The 20,753-nt window shown below is 44.3% G+C and overlaps 1 protein-coding gene across 3 annotated transcripts in view; it reads right to left on the bottom strand.

Annotated features, from left to right (window-relative positions):
• Positions 1–20,753, bottom strand: part of PTPRM (protein tyrosine phosphatase receptor type M) — a 743,754-nt gene that overhangs the window by 223,608 nt on the left and 499,393 nt on the right. For all 3 annotated transcript variants that reach the window (XM_024763901.1, XM_024763902.1, XM_024763903.1), the window contains one exon: positions 7,483–7,615. In XM_024763901.1, coding sequence (XP_024619669.1) covers positions 7,483–7,615 — 133 coding nt within the window. The remainder of the gene's footprint in view (positions 1–7,482; positions 7,616–20,753) is intronic.

Raw genomic sequence — 20,753 nt, 5'->3', positions numbered from 1 at the left:
ATCTAACAGAAGAGGCAGATGGTACCCGAATAATTCAGGAGGCTGAATGCATGGAAGGTGCAGCCTGAGCGCTGTGATGAGGTGAGTCAGGGAAGAAACACATCCCAGGTCCACCCTGGAATTCTGCTATCGGGTTACTGGTGCTCCTCGGTTTTCATGCTCTGGGTGTTTCCTACCCTACAAACTAGAACGTGAGGTCATGTCAGCATGAATGAGACAGACACCCTCTACAACATGAAGAGCCTGCCTGGGACAGAGCTGGGGACATCAGCACAGCATCTGGGGACAGCATCACGGAGAACCATCAATCTCAGTGGTAGATATGTAACCCCCTCTGAGCCCCTTATAGGTACCGTTAGACTTGAACTTCAGAGGGATGATACAGTGAAAGAACACGTTTTAATAAGCTGTGCTAACGGATACAGGATACAAACGAGCTGTACTGGAAAGTTACAGGTCATTCCAATAGGAATCAGTAGGACAGCTGTGCCCTGAGATGGCTGGAGAGAGCCCAGCTCAGTGTGTGCAGGCTCAGGTCTGGTCACATGGCAAGAGGGTCCACACCTCTTGAGAGGTGCTAGAGCAGGCTCGGGGAGTCCCTATAGATGCAGGATGCTCTTCAGGACCTGGGAAAGACTGATGCTGCCCTCTGTTCTGACCCGGGAGGCAGACCACCGGCCCCAGCCCGGGCCTGGGTCTGACAGGTTCGGGTACCGAAAGAATCTGCACTCAATGCCAAGGCCATGCTTACTCAGATGAACTTGGGGCTTAGCAGGAAGTCTGCTAGGGAGGTGGTATCGGTGCCCCAGCACTTGGCTTCCTTCTGCGTAGGGAGTAAAACCCTCAGATGGAGCAGGGGCCTCTGCACAAGGAACACCGCTGGGCCAGTTTGGCCCAAGAGCGCTTCCTTCGCGCTTTCAGCTCTAGCATGTCTGCCCAGGCCTGGCTTCAGGCTGCGGGGACTGTGAGTTGTCCTCTTCCGGGCGGCTGTGCTCCCAGCCACCTTCACAACTAAGACCCATGCTCTCCACGTGGACTCCGCACGGAGAGGCGGACCCCCTCCAAAGGAGAATCAGCTCCCGGTCCCGGCTGGCCTCTGAGGGCGGAAACAAAACCTTTAAGGCGGGCAATGGACCTGAGACTAGCCTCAGCTACAGCTCCCAGGCAAAGCAGCATAGCATGTGTACTGATAGCTAATATTCATTGGGGCCAGCACTGTAATGGTCGTCACTCATTTCCTTCTCCTAACACTCACGGGAAAGTCCTATTATGATGCCTTCAGGGCATTTTACTGGGGAAGCTGGGGGACGGAAAGCCAGCCACATGCCAGGGTCACACAGCTCAGCAGAGCCCGTGTCAGCCTCTGTCTCCAGGGGCCGCTGCCCAGTCCACAGCCCCCTGAATCTACGGCTCGTCTCTGAGGAGGAAGGAGAGAAGCTCGCTTGCTGAAGGCTTACCATAAAACTCAACCAAGTTCTCTCACTCACTAAACCAGACGAGGACACAGCATCCTCACTGCTGCGAATTATCAGAAGTAAACCACCCGCTCCAAGAATGCCATGGAACACATGTATTCGAAAGGATTTACAAAATGCTTCTGTAAAGGAGGAAGAGGAAAAAGCTTTCATTTAGCTATTCTCCAACGATAGCTCAAACAGGAGATTAAAACAGGCTGGCAGTCTGAAATATCTGTAGACTTCCAGCAGGAGTCAACAGCAACAAGCCGACGACTAGTTGGTGTTTCCAGCTACTGGTTAGCAAGAGCAGCTGAGGCTTACAGAGTGAGAGGCACCTCTGAGCTTTACTGCTGTGACCAGTGGGGTGGCAACATTCAGACACTTCTGGATTGACCCCAGGCTCTGCCGCGTATACCCACGGGACCTTGAACAGCTTTCTGAACTTCTGGGCTATCATTTATCAAGCACCAGCTATGTCCATACTTGATTTCCATACTTCCCCTGCACACATTATCATCATCATCATCATCATTATCGTCACGTTTCACATTTGCAGACTGAGTTCAGAGAGGTTAAGTGACTTCCCTGAATCTATGCTGCCCCCAGGTAGGAGCTGGGGTGTGAACTCAGGTCTGTGAGATGCTAAAGCCTGCTGGCTGCCCTTATCATTCTCTGACCCCCTCCTCCTATAAACTAAAAAAACTGGCGCCTATGTTCCCCACCTTCCTTTTAAAATCTTCTTTATAAAGAGGGCCCAAAGAGCCCCGAATAGAACACAGTTAAATAAACCATTAGATTGAGTCCAGAAATAGTCAGAATGTGGCAGCTATTAGAGTAACCGTATGAAGTCCAGGTTAGAAGAGCCCTTAAAAAGGTCAATTTAATTTACCGCTGAACAAGGAGCCCACTCAGTTATCACCTAGGAAACTGAAGGACACTAGCTGATTGATTGATTAGGAGGGCATTTCCGGACCTACTTGTGAACACATGTATCCTGTTTCACATATGCCAAAAGCATGTGCTCGAGTAGAAAAGTCTCAGCAACTGAGTGTTATTTACACAGCTACATATCAAGTACACATATTCTAAATAACCAAAAAGACATGTCTAGACGTGACTTTCTCAATGCACTTTCAGAAAATGTGATTTTGAAGTAGGACTTCGAATAAAGCATCCAGACTTAAGGCATTTTTCACATGTAACTCACACTTAACTGCAGTGGAAAAAATTTTCCCATGTCAAGTGTCAACAGCTCTAGTGGGGGAACTATAGTTAATGTCGACTTACCTCCACTCACATGCTGTAGGCGTCTCTTTGAAAAAAGGGCTTTCATCAGACTTTTTCCCTTATCTTTTCTGTTTCATGTTTCCAGATACTCTTCCTATGTTATTGAACTTTTTTATCTTGGTAGTTCCAGTGTTTTTAAAATATAACAGAAAGGTGCTAAATATTTAATGATATAGGCTGCTTTTGCAAAATGTACATCTGTTAAAATGCTTTATGGGAAGGAGACAGAGGTATGGTGCTGGAGGATGAAAGTAGTCACATTTACCTATAACAGGTGTTCATGAAGTAGAGTAACTAACATTTGCTATTTTCAGCAAGAATGTGTTTCTCTTTAATGATTTCCATTTAGTCACAACTTCTGTAATTTCTATTTACCACAATGACCGAGACAGAAGTATTACTGTAATTGATACAAATGTGCTCAAATTTCTAAAAGATCTATAGCAATTTTAGAAACAATAGTAAATATAATTAATCAGGGTAAAATAGATGGTGCTGGTATACTAAATTCTGTCAAACATGTTATTGAGATAAATTATTCCTTACGAAAAATGTTGAAAATGCAGGCATTTTCATTTATACAAATAAATTTAATTATACAGGGATGAAAATGATAAAAACTAAGTATCTGCTACTCAACTTATTTTATATTAATTTTGAGAGTGTGTTGTCATGTGACTGCATGAAACTTATTTCATAGCTATTCATCTCAACACCCTTTCTTAACATCTGCTGCGTCAAAACACTGCACCCTCAGAAGAACACATACTTCTGGGAAGGGGAAAGTAATAAGAAATTGCTTTCTTAAAGAATAAGATAAAAATACACGGAAAGGTTTTGTAAAAGGTTTTAAGGAAAAGCAGGTCTTGTATTGTATTAGTCTAGGCAAGGCTTGAATGTATTAATATTCACAAACAGGTAACAACTAGTTTAATTTGTGATAGGTTTGTAAAACATTATAGCCAAATAAGACTGAAGGTCATCTCAGTTTTCAGTCATTATGGCCTAGGTGTGAAAGGATTCCATGAGTTAGTATGAGTTGAACAGATTTTACAGGTTCTATTCCAGCAACTAATTTTTAGAGAAGGCTGAGCCTTCAGACGCCCACATGATCTTAGTTAAGCTAATAACTGGCAATGTCCCCCAGTGAAATTTGCTGTCCCTCCTCCAAAGAGCTCAGGCCCACGTGGCCTGGCATGCTGACCCACCCAGACGGTCACTACTGACTTTTCCCCAGCAAGACAGACTTCCAATTGTATTTCCAGAAGTACTGATGCATTTGCTTCACCCACACTTTCTCTTGGGCCCAGGATGTCCTTATGACCCATGGCATGTGCTCGCATTGGCGACCCAGAGTCTGGCCTGGGTAGGAGTGGGCCTGCAAGTTTGATTAGCACAGGCTCGAACAAGCAAACACGACTAGCACTACACTGAAAGCCAGTTCTTTCCTGCCCACCCTCCTTCTCTCATTGCATCTCCCCACTACTCGCCTTTTAACTGAGTGCCTCCTGTGTGACAATGGGAAACGCGTGGCTAAAAGATGAACCCCTCACTGGCCAACACACGGAGACCTGAATCTGCTGCACAAAGCAAGCTTTGGAGAAGCAACTGTGTATGTTTACAGCGTGAGATAGAGTAAGGAGCCCCCACCGCACTTGCAGGACAGCAACTGCATAGTCGTGTCACCATTGGCTGCCGCGTAACAGAAAACCGGAGAGTTTGGGGGGGACTTCAGAGATCGGGGAGTGCAATTTGCTCAACTTAAAGATGAAGGAACTAAGGCCCAGAGGAAGTCAGAATCACAAAATTAGTTAAAACACAGGTCTAGGAATTCCAAATCTAAACTCCCTGTTGCTAACCAAACAGTGTAGCTTGTTATGTATCAAGCTACTTATTCATGATTACTATCATATTTTAACGGTTCTGTTTAAAAATACAACTTTTAAAATTTAGACTCAAATTTTGGGAGAAAACCCTGAACAATTAGAAGGTTTTGGAATTTCTATTAAATAGGACAGTTTGGACCACGTGACTGTTCAGGTCAAAATCTTACAAGTTTTGTACTTAGAGGCATAGTATATTGGCAAATTTGCCTTACAAGGGAGCATATTCTATATTTCAGGAAAAGCAAATACACAAGTGGCACATGCTGTGAAAATAACCCTTTTAAGGTTATTATCTAGTAAATAATCATGTAAATTTGATATGAGTTTTTGGAATTTAGTCTAAAGTTGTATCAAGGCCATATGTTACCATGGGCAGTTTCTTCAAATGCATAATTTATAACACAACCTCCATGACTGCCTGAGAGTCCAAGGTGGAATAATGAATTAATCCTGCAGAAACAGAGCCTTGGAGGGTGAATTAACATTTAGCTAAGGTCACGAGGGCAACTGGATTTGTAGTTTCAGGCTATTCCTCACAGAGAACTTGCCAGATGACACAAAAATCCAACACATTCCCACAGCTAAAAATCAACTCTCCAAAATGTTTAGCTTGAATATCCAGGCGTACAAGGGCCTAGTGCTGCTTAGAATTTATACCGGATCATATTAAAAAAAAAAAAAAAGTACCAACCACTGGTACTACAGCTAAGCTTTCTACATAAACACCAAGGTGGGGAGAGAAAAAGCACATCCAGGAAAAAGTGTATGAGAGATGACGGAGAAGAAGAAGGAAGAAAAGAGACAGAGATGTGAAGGGAGAAAGAAATAAAGGGACTGACAGCTAGAGAAGCAGAGAAGGGTAAAGAAAAGAGAGCTAGAGAGATGAGAAATGAAAAAGGAGGAGGAAGCTCCCAGCTATAAGATAAACAAGTCCTGGGGATGGGATGTGCAGCTCAGGGACTACAGTTAATATCACTATACTAGTAACACTATATATACACCACACTATAGCGCTGTATATTTGAACGTTGCTAAGAGAGGAGATCGTGAAAGTTCTCAACACAAGAAAAAAGATTTAAAAAATGGAGAGAAATTAAATGATGTGTGAGCAAAGAGAAAGGAAGAGAGGATGGATGACAAGTGGGAAGGAGTAGCTGAAATGATGGGGACCAATTAGTCACATATGAGCTGGGACAGAGCAGCTGTTTGTCCTAAGGCCTAACTAGACCAGTTACCAGAAAACAAAGGAAGAAGCCAGGAAAGATGTATATGTATGTATACACATTTGGATATTAACTCCCCCCTTAAATATTGCTGTGACCCAAGGGTTTACCTTCATCCCTGACCTCCTTCTGACTCGACAGTAGCTCTAAGTGCCCTTGTCCCAGCCCCAGCTTCAGCCGGACATATGTGGATGGATGACTCTGACTGTGGAAAGTACTCTTCCTGGCCCACACCAGCATATCTGACTGCTCAGTGGTCATGTCTACTCCACGTTACAGGAAGAGTGAACTTAAAAAGTGCAGCGCTGAGTTCCCCGTCTTCACGCCCCACGTGTCCCACCTCCTACACATTCCACATCTGGGGAGTGGCGATACCCCCACCAACTGCCACGGCAGCAAGGAGGTTCTTTCTATTTTGCGCCATCTCCCTCAGATCGGCCTGCAAACGGCTACTACAACGTAGCTCCTTATGCTTCTGAAGTTGCTGGTCTTCCTAACTCCAGCCTTCTTCTCTCCTTGCTGGCCTCAACCCTAACATCAGAGTGATCTTTCTGAGAGCAAAAGCACGTCACATTACTACCTGCTTAAATGCCACCAGTGGTTTTTACGACCAGGTCCAGCTCCTTAGATGACCAGACAAGACCTCCAAGACCTGGTTTTGCCGACGCCTCTGTCGTAACCTTACTCACACCCCATCATTTTTAAAAATCTTTTCTTTAACTGGAAGTCTAGTTGATGTACAATGCTGTGCTAGTTTCAGGTGTACAGCACAGTGATTCGATTATACATGTATACACATATTCTTTCTCATGTTCGTTTCCATTATGGCTTATCACAGGATATTGAATATAGTTCCCTGTGCTACACATAGGACCCTGTTGTTTATAATTGTTTTTAAACTACATAAAAAAGGGACAATCTGTCTTTTCACTTCTTGCTGTCTATATTTTATGTTGATCATTTCTATATAAACTGAACATTGTATTCTTAAGCAAGTTTTCACTCATTTCCACAAGACAAAAGACACTGCCTATTTTTCACGTATTAGAGGTGAAGATTGCTTATTATAGCCATATCTGTTGGCAACCTTATAACATCCTTATAACAACCAACATGCTACCATTCTTGTTCTTATGTGTCCATGCCCTGCGTTGCTGTCCAGCTGCTTTCTGAGAGTCCCTTTCTCATGGGATATTAACATGGTGCCCGCACATAACATGGGCCCAGTAAATTCTGTCATCGCCATAATCTTCAATATAATGAGAAGGAAAAGTCTTTTTTCTCATATCCTCAAGACCTAGTCTGTTGCTAGTAAATACTAAATATTTGCTGGTGAATAAATGATTTTACTCCTTCTGCCAAGTTTTATGTACCAACTTGTGGGAAGACACATGATCCTTATGTTGACCCGGCATGAGAAACTGCAAATTTACCCAAAATCTTAGCCATGTACCCTAAATTTTGTCCCATAACCTTGAATGCTTTATGATGCAAAATAGGAACAACCAGAGCCACAGATGTATCTCGGTCATCAAAGCCAAATGAGTCACTGAGTATTTTCACACACAAGAAGCCTCTTGGCAAACAGCGGGCCAAGAAGCATATGGGTGGCAACGGCCGGGAGCTCACCTTTTCTTCATGACCAACACGACTCCAAGAAATATAATCACGAACAGCAAGATGCCAGCGATGACTCCTGCGATCTTGACTGTGTGGTCTGTTTGTTTCTCGGGTTCTGGGACTGGTTTCGGAGTGGCAGCTCCTGAAGGGGAGAGGAAACGAGAAAGAAGACACGGTGGGTAAGGGAGAATAAAAATGTTAGCTTTTTAAAACTTTGCTGCATTTAACAGAGTCATAAGACTTATCAGAGTTAGCAGGCAGACGAGCCTTGATTTTTTTTCAACGGCTTTCACAGGCACTGAAAGGAATGTAATTGTTTGCATTGTTCTTCCCTATTTCACTAAACCCCAACACAAGTTGGAAAGCACACCCACGCCTGACCCTTTTATAAGAGACTCTTCTCAAACACAGTTTTTAAAATATTTTTATTATCTCTCTGGGCTCCCTGATCTTTCTGCCTTTTAGAAACTTGCTACCAACACAATAGACATCCTCAGCCTTTATCCAAAGTTGATTTGCTGGAACATTTTCCCCAATTATTTTTCATAAATGAAGCAGTAATTCCATAACAATATTAGCCCAAACACCTGGAGAAGATAGATAAGCTCACTTACTGTGCATTTTACCAGCAATTGTTTTTTTAACACAATAGAGATTTTTCTCCCCCTTGCCTTTGAAAATCTAAATCTAGGTCACATCTGGTAGGCAAAAGACTCCTTCTAAGCAATTTATTCACAAAGTGGGAAGCGGACGATGATCACACTACTGGCACCCACATTTCGTATCTGTTTAAATGAGATAACCAGGGCCTTCCAGTGGCCGCTGTCTTAGCTCTCCTGCTTTCCCAGTTTCAAAACACTATCTGTCCTGTTTACAGTATAATGTGATGGAATGTCAAGTCTGTGTCTGATGAAATATCCATTTCCTCTGCTAAATAAGTTCAGGATGAAAAATATTAGGAGTGAAATGTTCAATTCACTAAACGGAATCCACTTTTGAAGGGCTTCTCCCTTTTTAATCAGAGCACGACAGTCCTTGGCATCTGAGCCATCACGTCCCCTCCCTAGGGAGACAGGTCATTGGGAAAGCAGGAATTTTATGCCCAAATTTCTCATGTTAGAATTTTTTTCTTGCTTTTGTTGGTAAAAATGAAATCAACACTGATTACGGTACCAGCCCTTTCTACTCTTCCACTGGGTTTTGCATTCATGCTTCATCTGATTCTTGAAAAACTTAACCATCACTGTCTCCTGTGCACTCCAGGCCGGGCTTAGTCTAAGATGAGTCATCGCAGAGAAGCAGGGTGTCAAGCTGTAACTTTCCATCTGTTTCCACTGGAACATATAAATGTTTCTTTCAAAAGTTATTCATATTAAGATTTTATATGAGACTCTGCACCCTGAACATGGCCGTGGCCATCAGACAGACGGAGCTGGTCAAGATCGGGGAGAAACACAAGGCAGGAGACGGAGGGCCACGATCACCCGAGTTTCCACCCCACGTGTACTTTCCAATCAAAGCAACGGTTGCAAGGAGAGCAGTGGTGATGTGAAAAATCACACCTTATTAAATACAAACCCTGCCGGATATAATGACTCTTTACGGGCCATTTTCATTTCTGACCACTTCAGGAGGATGTTCTGTTATTTTGTTTGAAAGAATATCCCTCAAACAGTTGTCCAAATGAACCCTGAAAATATTTACTGTTTTTTATTATAATAACATCTGAAGTATACCACTACAACAGGCCACTGGAACATACAGCCAAGTGGTAGATTTGGAGGATACTGTTACTTTGAATAAACTGCTAAGAAAAATCTAAAGATTCATTGTGTATGTTTTAAAAGATGAATAAAAGGTGAAAAAAGCCATTCATGTAAAAATAACATATTTCAAATTCACAAAACTGACAAAAAGTCCAATGGTTTTCAATTCTGATTTTTTTTTTATCCAGTTTGAAAACTTAACTTAAAAAAAAAAAATCTAATTGGTTTTATTCTTCCAAATGCTGGCACATTGGGGACCATTCCATTTACCTCACTAGGGACAGAATGCAAGTTCTCCAGATACGTTTTCTAAATAAATGATTCTCTAAGTTTTGTGTAACTAAGTTATTCCAGTAAATACAACACTCAGGGAAGAAATGATTTAGAAAAACTGGATTCGGTTTAAAAATTTTAATTTAAAAAATTACAAGGATTCAACTCATACATTGTAAACACTCCATAAGAGAAGAGCGTCCTGTTAATGGTCACATGTTTGCTTCTGTTACCTATACGACTAGCTACGTTGTGCTTTAGCCTTTTTCCTAAGCTCTGTGAGAAGTGAGGAGTGACCCTACCCATCCTTGGGTCAGGGAAAGAGATCAGCCCTGCGGCCCCTCATTCCCTGCAGGAAGCACATCGCCATGCAGCCAGCGAAGGTCAGGATCATCATTCTTTAGCACCTGCTTTTAACTCATTTCACGTTGCAGGTCAAGAAAATGAAATGTTCAATCTCTGTGGGACACAGGTGCAAGGTAACCATGGCAGCAATCATGCAAAATGGGGGAGCGACTGATAAAACGTGAGGAGGGCTGCCCTGCAGGTCTGTGCGCGACCCTCCCTTTGCCTGAAAGGTACGGCCACCAGCTCACCGTGGTGGGGCCTGGGTGAAGGGGCTCGTTCAGGTGTCTGGGTTTAGGACTACTCTGGGGAAACACAAGTTGGGCTGACATGAGTCACGACCCCGGGAAAATCTCGCTAAGGTGTGTCATTCACTGCAGGTTCCCTCAGGGACACACCATCCCTGCCTTCTCCGTGAGCTCTGCCCTCCATCCCGGCCTGAGATGGACATCCTTCCGTCCTTCCCCCACAGGATGCTCTTCTCTCCCCGTTTCTTGCTTTGGAAACATGTGCTTGTGAGCTGTCAGTCAGCCTCAGACAGAGGATAATTTGGGATTGCAATGATAGCTTGTTTTCCCCCTTTACCCAAATCTACGCCCGTAAGAGTGTCACTTACAAACTGCTTGGCAAGACAGTTGTTATAATATTTCCCCTTCCGTTTTATTTTCTTGCCGGGTATCTCACGGTATAAACTTTTATTCTTTTTTTCTTGGTATAAATTCTAATTCTTCATGGAAAGGTGTTTTTATTCTCTTCTACTGTGCATCCTGCTTAGAGCTTACTGCACGTGTAGCTCCTTTTAAAGAGAATAAATTCAAATGTATGCATTTCACAGTGGGCATTATCTAGGCTTGGACGTATTCACTAAGATGATAAATAAGCTAAACGTTCGGGGGAAGGAGAATGAACATCATCTCCGCAGATGCCCACGCCTGCTGACTCCCAGTGACAGCTCCGGGTGTGTTGTTTTGTTTCGATGACCAAAAAAAGTTTTTTGAAAAAAAGGATGGTATTCCAGTGAGCCTGCATTATTTAAGGTTTCAGATATAATGTCTAACGTGAAAACTCTCAAAAGAAAGGGAGCGATTAGCCAATGCAGTGTTTGGCTGGTTTTCAACTTGGCAGGAAACTGTCCGTCTTGGTCCAGTGTTGGACGTTAAGTTCAGTAACAGCAGCTCTCAGGCTGAGAACTGGATGTACTCAGCCACTGGCTCGAGGGTCTGGGCCCAGTTCTGACCACTGAACGGGCTGCATAAATTTCTCCCGAAGACCCACGGACACCAACCCAGAAGGACACGGAGGCATCCCTGCTGCCTGGAGTGGCTGAGCCCCCAGGGCAAGGTCTTCCTCTCCTGAGCAAAGGGAAAGCCTTTCCAGACGGAAAGGAGGGGGGCGTGGCTACCCAGAACCTCTGCACGATGGTGACTAGGGCTGGCTGCCCTTGACTGTGGGGGAAATCAGTAATATTCTCCATTTATACATCAAGAGCTTATTGCACATCCAACGATGTGCCGTGTGCTGTTCTAGAAACACAGCAGTGAGCACGTGGGTAAAACAAAAGCCTCTCTCCTTGTGGAAATTAGATTCCTGTGGGACGCAGACCCAGAGGTAAACGATACTGTGCAGGTTGTCCATCGGTGCTCGTGCTACAGAGAAACCCGTGTTGGGTGGGGATGGCAGGGCAGGGCGGTTGCCGCTGAGCTCCAAGATGGGCTATCAGAGAAGAATTACTGAGAAATAACATGGGAGCAGAGACCAGAAAGAGGAAGGGGTGTGAGGTATGCTGACACCCAGGGAGGACAGTGGAAAGAAAAAGTTTAAAGCTACAAGACGAGACTGTGAAACACTGAGGTGTGACTGGACTGGATATGCCGGGGAAAGTGGGGGGCACAAAGACAGACGTGGGGGCACCTCAAGAGATCCTGGAAGGACTTTGCTTTTCCTCTGCACGAGATGGGAGCCACGGGGGTATTCGGAGTGGAGGAGGGATGTGATCTGGCTTAGCTTTCAACAGGACCACGTAGGATCACCAGGGTCACTGGTGGCAGTGTTTAGAACAGACCGTCGGGGGTCAACAGTGAAAACGGGTATGTCAGTTACGAGGCTATTGCGATAATCCACACAAGAGATTAGGATGGTCTGGAATAAGATGGCAGTGGAGGTTGTGAGACACGGTCATACTTGAGATCTATTTTGACGGTCCAGCCATCAGTATTTGTCCATGAACTGGATGGAGGGTGTGTTGATACAACATCCAGGTTTCTGGGAGGAGTGACTGGAAAGATGGGGTTACCATGTCCTGGGATGCAGAGGACTTGGAGGGGCAGGTGTGGAAGGGTAGGTGGGGAAATCAGGAATTTGGTTTTGGACAAGTTAGTTTTGAGATACTAGACACCCAAAGGGATCGCAAGTAGGCTGTGGGGCATAAAGGGGAGAGGTCTAGACTTGGGGTGAACATTTGGGGCGCTGCCAGCAAAACGATGGTCTTTAAAGCCATGAGACTCAGGAGGGCACCTGGGAGGTGAAGAGAGAGGGTGCGTCACGAGGAGGGACCAGTAATGGAGACGAAAAGGAATGGCAGATTGAGGGAGCGGGGAGGAGGGAAATCGGTGAGGAGAGGGAGGAAGTCAGTGTGATACAGGCAGAGAGGGAGCATCGCCACGGAGCCAGGGAGGAGTGTGGGATCCAGGGAAGCTCTCTTCCTTAAGACGCGAGAAATTAGGGCATTCTGAATGGTGATGCGCATGGTCCCCGAGAGAGGGAAAAGTTGATGACGCAGGAGGGAAAGGAGATGGCTGCTGGAGCAGTGACCTTGAAGGGGCCGGAAGGGATGGACCTGGAGAGAGTCGTACAGAGAGATAAGGGGGCGAAGGTCTAGGGGAAGAAGGGGGAGGTGGACACCCAGGCTCCTTGAGAAAAAGGGCCTCATGAGATGAATCCGGATGATCTCAAGGCAGATGGTGACGGACATGTGCGGGTTCGGTGGGGTTGCAGGTTTATCCAGGAACACAGAGCTGGGGCCCCTCCTCCCTGCTCACAACTAGATGAGGAAGGGGGGAAGGAGGAGAAAAGGCAGAGAGGGGCTCTTCTCCGAGTTCCATCCCAGTGAGCAGATGGGATGGACACCGATAGTGACATCCCTGGGATGGACACAGGATGGACCCCTTGCCTGAGCCATCCTATGCCCATCCCTGTGATGCGGCCGATATTGGTTTTCACAGTTTTCAAATAAACAGCTCCTTTTATGCTCCAGGTCCTGTAAAGAGGCTCTGCACGGGACTCGAGATGAGCAAGACGAGTGACACCTCAGCCTTCCGTGCCCGCTGCAAGAGGCCACGAGAGGTGCCACGGGTGAGCTTCAAAACCCAACTGGAGGAAAGAAGGACGTTCCCTTTGGAGAGCAATGAAGGCTACTGCCTCACCCAGGCCAGGGGCCTCCAATGTCTGGTCCAAGTGGGTGATGGGAACTGCAAGGATGCAGGAGCTCACGGAGGGCACCCCACTGGCCGCACATGGTGCCCTCCGGTCTAAGAGCGCCAGGCACTGGGCGGATGTCGGTGGCACTCATGGAAATACCTGGCCCGCTTCCTGATGGCGGATCTGGTGTTTGGGTTCAACGCTTGCACTGAATTCAGACAACAAAATACTTCATTCTCACAACATGCAAAATCAAATACCAAAATTCCACTTCTGGTATTTGAGAGGGGAAAGAGAGAAAAGAGTCGGGGGACAGCAACCATGGGAAGCTGCTGAAAGGAGAAACAGGAGGTTGAGAAACCTTATGAGAAAAAACAAAATGGAAGCTGTGGAAACATGTAAGAATACTGTTTCTCCGAGTGTGTTTCAAAGAGCACTGGTCCCCAGAGATATTCTAAAGTATCCATCGGGGAAGCCTCAGCCACTCTGGACTAGCATTTTTATGACTTTATGGAATAGAAAATCTATTTCAAATAATTTTCATAGTTATTTTTCACCTTTTGCAGAGGTCTTTTCTTTTTCTTAAAAACAGCAACACCCTGGTTTTAAAGATTATTGTCAGTTCTTTCATGTCTTGCTGCTCAGAAAAATTAGAATTCCTCGCTATCTATGTCTGCTTTTTCCAGCTGTACCTTAACATTACATACAATCACGAAACATCTCCAAGATTTTTCATTTAAATTGTACATCATCGTTTCTCCTTCTGGGAATGCACAGTCAGTCAGTACCCCTGGAATAATCTCCGTTCACACTTTATGTATTATTGGTAACCTGATTATGCTTTTGAATTTACCATTCTTCCTTTGTACCTCATTTCCACCGTAGGGCATGCAGGGCATGTATGACGTACAACTAATAATCAGAAACATAATTTTTCATATAAAACTGAGATGCTAGATTGTTTGATATATACCATCTCTAAAAAATTAATCTACTTTTTAACTTTTATTCTAATTTCATGACAGTTACTGCTCTCATTTATTGATGGGGCCTACAGCCTGTGGGTAAGATGATCAAACCCTTATAACTTACTTTCTGGAAGTTTCCAGAGAATTATTAGTGCCGTTACTGGTCTGATGAAATGGCTTTATTTTTTCCATCTGCATTTCTCAAATCACTGTCAAGTAATAAAATGAGTGAACAGCTTGTCAATAAGAAGGCATCAACTGTGTTCACCTTTCATATGAACTGAATAATCAATAAAGGAAGTGTGAGTGGGTGATTTTGAGGATGTTATCAGTTAAGAGTGGACATTTCCAACAGTTTGTTTAAAACTAAACTTTGAAGGCGTTAAAATAAAAACCAACTGTCCCTGACATTTTTTCCATACTTTGTGTCTTGGGTCATGCTTATGTTTAGCTCTCAAAAATCATTTATGTGGGAGAAAGGATCACACAGCATCCTGCACAAAGCAGTAACTGTTTGCAAAAGACCCTTGCAGCTTTTTCTGCTGCTTGAAATTGGTCATTCACTCTCTTATCAAAAAGTAAGTGTACCTAATAAATTCTATGTGCTTGCTAGAAAAATCCGTATTTCTGAGGTTCAAAAAGTGTACAGGGTATAGCAAACTGCCTGCAGAGGTGTGACATGTCTTTTTACAGGCCAATGAGCCACACACACAAAAAGGGACCCTTAGAGACGTACTGAGGATTCCTGGGGTCTCAGCAGAAAGTGGGGTCACATCATCCCCTGACTCTCATTTACTAAGCATATAATTTTCCTCAAACAATGTAGTTATTTAAGAAAGAAGGCTTGGGCTTCCCTGGTGGTGCAGTGGTTGAGAGTCCGCCTGCCGACGCAGGGGACGCGGGTTCGTGCCCCGGTCCGGGAAGATCCCACATGCCGCGGAGCGGCTGGGCCCGTGAGCCATGGCTGCTGAGCCTGTGCGTCCGGAGCCTGTGCTCCGCAATGGGAGAGGCCACAATAGTGAGAGGCCTGTGTACCGCAAAAAAGAGAAATAAGGCTTACATTAGTTGTATCATTCTGTTCAATATATTTTAGAACAGAAGTTCTCTCATTACAGAGACTTCAAGAATCATTCCAAGAGCTTTTGAATATGCAGATGGCTGGGTTCCCCAGGGACTCCGGATGGAAGGTCTGAGGTTGGACCCAGGAATCTGTATGTTCCGCCCTAGGTAATGCTCTACACGACATGAGGAAAAATCCAACCAGAGAACCATTGGTCCTAAATATCTTTGAGGAAGCTTTTCACAGACTATGGCAAAATGGGAAAAATACTTAATTGGGTGGTTGTTTATAAAATACCTCCTAATATATTAATATCTTACTTTATCATTTAGCCAACGTCCTTCATTGCACTATTTTAAAAGATCCTTTGACACAATGAAAAGGCAAACCTGGTGGAATCAAACCCTGGTTATATGAATACCCAGAGTTAGTAGGGATTGGAAAGTGTTCTTAATTGTAAAGGAATTTAAAGTACGCTGATCAACTGCCCAGGTGCTACTAAATTAGATGGAAAGGAAGAAGGCTGATCTTCGTGAAGACCTACTTTGTGTGCCAGGTATCTTCCGTAACCTTTATTTAACATCACACCATGAGGTATAATTAATGCCTTTTTACAAATGGGGAAACCGAGGCAGCAGAAGCAGTCAGGAAGAGGGGCTTGTCTCAAGCCAGTGAGAAGGGACATGAGAGTGGGGATGGGGGGGTGGGCGCTACACTCGGGATCCCGGTGTGACCCTGAAGCCCACGGGATTCACTGCATCTCCACTTCCCCCAGGAACACAGTAATCACTCGGGTGGTTACGGCTGACATTCTGGAGGACAAGACTCCAGTTTAAAACATCATGACTAGTTGTAAAGAGGAGAGCCTAACAAAAGGTGGAGATAAATCAAAGTGCAGAACAAAGCCATAAGGAAGTTAAAATCCTGCAAGGAAAATAAGACAAATAGATGAGGGGTAAGGACGCCCCAGGCCTAAGTCCAGACAAGAGAGGCCGGATCACTGTGGTTCTGAACCCGACCAGAGGAGTAACATGCCTGCGACCCTTCCAGCATACAGTGTGCTGGTCAAGGCTGAAAGGGAATCAAAGAAAAGAAACACACATGATCGGCAGGGTAGAAAAGAAGGACTGTGATAAAAGGCAAAGGGCACTTATCTAACCAAGGATGGACCAGCAGGTGCCACGGCTGGTCTGGAGCTTCCCAAGAGGAAGTACTATTTCTCACCCACTTGTGACTCGTAAGCGTTAACCTGATGTCTGTAACCTACTGGTCACCTGATAAGTCTTTCCTGAATGAAAGTCTTAAAACACAGAAGTTTTTTTTTTCTTTTTTTAAGTAAATTTATTTATTTTTATTTTTGGCTGCATTGGGCCTTCGTTGCTGCGCGTGGGTTTTTCTCTGATTGCATCGAGCGGGGGCTACTCTTTGTTGCGGTGCACGGCTTCTCATTGCAGTGCTTCTCTTGTTGCAGAGCACGGGCTCTAGGCACGTGGGCTTCAGTAGTTGTGGCTCGCGGGCTCAGTAGTTGTGGTACACGCAGGGGCTTAGCTGCTCCGCGGCATGTGGGATCCTCCCGGACCAGGGCTTGAATCCGTGTCCCCTGCATTGGCAGGTGGACTTTTAACCACTGCGCCACCAGGGAAGCCCCAGAGGGGGAGTTTTAAAAGAGAACGTTGACCATGTGCCATCTGTGTACGTGAGTAGAATGTTTTTGAATGTATAGGCTTAAACAAAGGCAGGAGTCCATGTTCCTGCAGAGAAAAGCTGCCCCTTTTTCCTCTCTGTATCCTTGGGGTGCCTAGAATGTAGCATGTACTTAATAAAATTCCGAGCAAGGAAATGAATTTTGTTGTCCAGAAAGGAAATTTTGACCCTCAGCACATAAAAAAGAAATATATTACAAAGGAGATTTATTTACTCTACCTTCAGGTTGAAGAACAGTCACCTGACATTAGGTCAGTTTACCTCCCTACCCAGTCTAAAAATTCAAAAAACGCTATACTTTCTTCATCTCCTTTCCCACTGCCATGGACCTGGTTCATTTCTCTTCTGGATTTTGCTCTTGACTCCTAAGGAGACATCCCAGCCAGCCGTTTAGACACTCCAGCCATACTGATCTTCCTAAAGAAGAGCCCTAATCATGCCATTCTTTCATTTAAAAAGCAAAACAAAAAACCCAAAAGCCTCCTAATGCTTATTACAAAAGGCAGCCAGGCCTCCTATGAACCAGCTCCCAGCCCCTTTCTTAACTTCATGCCTCTTCTCTCTCTACCTTCCTGCATCTACCTGGGTTCCAACCAAACGGAGATGCTCAGTCTCTCCCAGCCCCCCACATGCAACATCTCCCCTTTGGTCCTGCCACTCCTTCTCCATGGACCCATCCCTACTCACATTTCATAGGTTCAATCCTACCCGTCCTTCAAAGGCCACCTAGCCCAGCACTGTTCCTATGCCTTTGAAGGAAGTATTCTCTCTCCTACTGAACTGCTATAGCACCTTCTTTTTACCCCTCTTGACTATTTTCAACCTTGAGTTCAGTTATTTTGGTAAGTCCTTTATATTACATGCTAATATGCGTTCCTTGGGACAAAGCTGGTTTTACTTTTCGGCCCTCACGTGACCCGGCCCAGCATCTTATTATGTGCCCGCAGTTCACGCTGAATCAAAGCTCTCTCCCAATAAGTCTCACTTTAATTTTTCTGTCTTTCTCATCTGTACTCTCTTCACAGCCGACCTATTCTTTTTCCATTTGCGTTAAAGTTCTCAGACATAGGGTGATGGGTATAAAAGGAAAGAAAAAAGAGGAAAAAGTAGAAGTGTAAAGACAAGTCCGATTTTGTGGTCTTTCCTCCACCGATCCCTGGCATTTAGCGGGGGGTTACTAAGACGAGTGGGGTCTGCGGCTGCCTTCTGATGACCTTCCATGGCCATCAAGAACAACATGCTGAGGAAGAAGGACCATCTGAGCCTTGGCTCCAGGGACCATGCCGGAGATTAGCCAGGGCACAGAAGGCTTTCCTCAGTATGCTGATGACAGACAAAAGTCTTTGCCAGTAAATTTACTGACCAAACTTTCATCAATGATAAAATGGGATTACTAGGAAGAAAGAGCATGGAAATAAATACTAGTGGCAAAATATGATATTTCCAGCACCAAAACAGTGAGATATATATCCATCAATGATGAGAAAGTTAACTGGGTACATATCAGAGAGACAGGAAATGAGTATCTGTCAAGAATAAAGTGTTATGAACTCAATACTTGTAATGATTAGGTAGCTGTAGACCATTCTTCATGATCATATGTCGAATTTGTTTTAGAAGTCTTTAAACGAGTCAAAATTTCTGCTGGAGAATAATTACAATGGTCTGGGACTTTTTAGAAAGCAAAAAAAAAAAAAAATGGAGAAACTTGTAAGATAATGCTAATATGATTACAATTATTATGAGTAATTTTATTTAATAAAATGGTTGTATCATTCCTATGACCTTACTTTAGAAGCATTTTCTAACTTCCTTGTTACTCAGAGAAGAAATAAGGTAGAAATCTGAAAATTCCCTTTATTAAGCCTTTAAACTGGCTAAAAGACACATGTAAATCACTCTGGTGTGGGGGGTGTGTGTGTACACGCGTATTTATATATAAATATATGCCAATGTCTAAAGAGATTATTCCAAGACATACACGAAGTACCCACCAAATTGGTAATACCCCACGATGTTTTTTTTTTTGTCACGTTTACTGTGAAGTTAGATATAATCTTGAGTAAAAAAGAACAAAATTAAACGACTGCAAGGACAGCACCTAGGCAAAAATCCCAGAAGAAAACTGGTATGCTGATAATGTGTTTTGACCAAGAACTCTAACTTGAGTAAACTGTTGTAATTAATAATAAACCATAATTAATAACTGCATCATTAGCAATACCAATAAGTACATTATACAGATTAAACTGAACATCAATTACATGGCTAGAGTGATGTATTGCTTGGATATTTACTGGAGGAGATGGGAAAACTCATCAGAGATTCTCATAGATGTGCCGAACACATGCCATTTATTAATTCCCGGGCAGGTGCCAGGCTGATTTTCAAAGACTGTTTCTCAGAGATAGTTATTCACTCTTCTGAATGAAAACAACATGTTGAAGAAAACTTACGTTGCTTCTCCTTCCCTTACAAACCACTATATTTTTCCAACTTCATATCCAGTGTCTGAAAAAGGTCCTCAATGAGATAATCTATCATCCCTCTCAACAGAGTTCTATTAAAGCACATCGTCTCGTGCTACCTTGAGAACCGGTGTAATTGAGGGACAAACACAAAGAGAGGTGTCCACATCTAAACCAACGACAGTGAGGAAGGAATGAACGAACCCCCAAATGGCCAGGACCACAAAAGAAAGCCTGGCGTTTTATTCCATGCGCTGGGCTACAGGGAAGTGCACACTAGGTTAGGCACTGCTTTGGGTTATTACTGCTTCAAATAAAGCAGCTATCTTTGAAAATGCAGTGATTTTTTTTTTTTTTTTCCATCAGTAGCAGCATCACCATTGTTGCCAGTGGCAAGAGAACAGGCTGGGTCCTGCTGATGCTGTTTATATCCCAAAGGCAGGTAAGTGGGAAAGATCATCTGTGGGAGATTCATCACAGGTCCTGACATATAATAAAACAATCACATTGCTCTCACGCTCCAGTGCTCCTGGAGACCCCAGCAGCCACGTGCTGTTCGTGTAGATAACACCCTACCTAGCACCAAGAAATCCATTCATTTTCTGGGAAGTTCATGTTTGAACCTCTAGGAAGGGCGGGGTCAACATTCAAGCTTGGGAGGGGCGGTGGCCTGCATTGATTACGTTGTTTGCTTGAAAGCCCTAACAGCCATAAACAATCCTCTATCAGGACAACAACAAGCAACAAAGCCACAAAAGAAGTTACCAGCAACTGCCAACTCCTCTGCCTTGACGGCAGCCAGCTTCGTGAGAGTCCTTTACACGTGTTACTGTATTAATTCTCCTACCTCCCCCTGTGAAGTTAAGAAATAGATTCTCACGTTTTACAGATATGGAAGCTGAGTTCTGGAGTTTAAGAGATTTGCCCAAGAAGTCTGGACCTAAGCTCACTACCTTTTATCTAAAGCAAATACTTTCTGAATTGTACGCTGGGACCCAGAGGTTCCCTGAGAACTGCCCTGTTAAATCCACGCCCAGATTCCTGTCTGACATGTTTGAAAATGGCCCTAGGGAGTGTGGCTTTGAAGATGATCCGGAGTCTAAACTGGAGGGCTTTCACTGTTCCCTCTGAGCTGATCAAGGGTAGCTGCGACTCTTAGCACTTTCCCATCGTTTGTCCCTGTAAGGCAGGCGGGAGAAGACAGGCAGAAGCTTGAATCTGGACTTTATCCTGAGTGGCCCACCACTGGCTTCAAATTTCTTTGAAGTCCGTAGCTCTA

Source organism: Neophocaena asiaeorientalis, unplaced genomic scaffold (assembly GCF_003031525.2).
Source record: "Neophocaena asiaeorientalis asiaeorientalis breed wild unplaced genomic scaffold, Neophocaena_asiaeorientalis_V1.1 scaffold110, whole genome shotgun sequence".
Classification (NCBI taxonomy): domain Eukaryota; kingdom Metazoa; phylum Chordata; class Mammalia; order Artiodactyla; family Phocoenidae; genus Neophocaena; species Neophocaena asiaeorientalis.
Note: the sequence above shows the minus strand (reverse complement) of the source record. Positions and strands in the feature narration are given on the sequence as shown.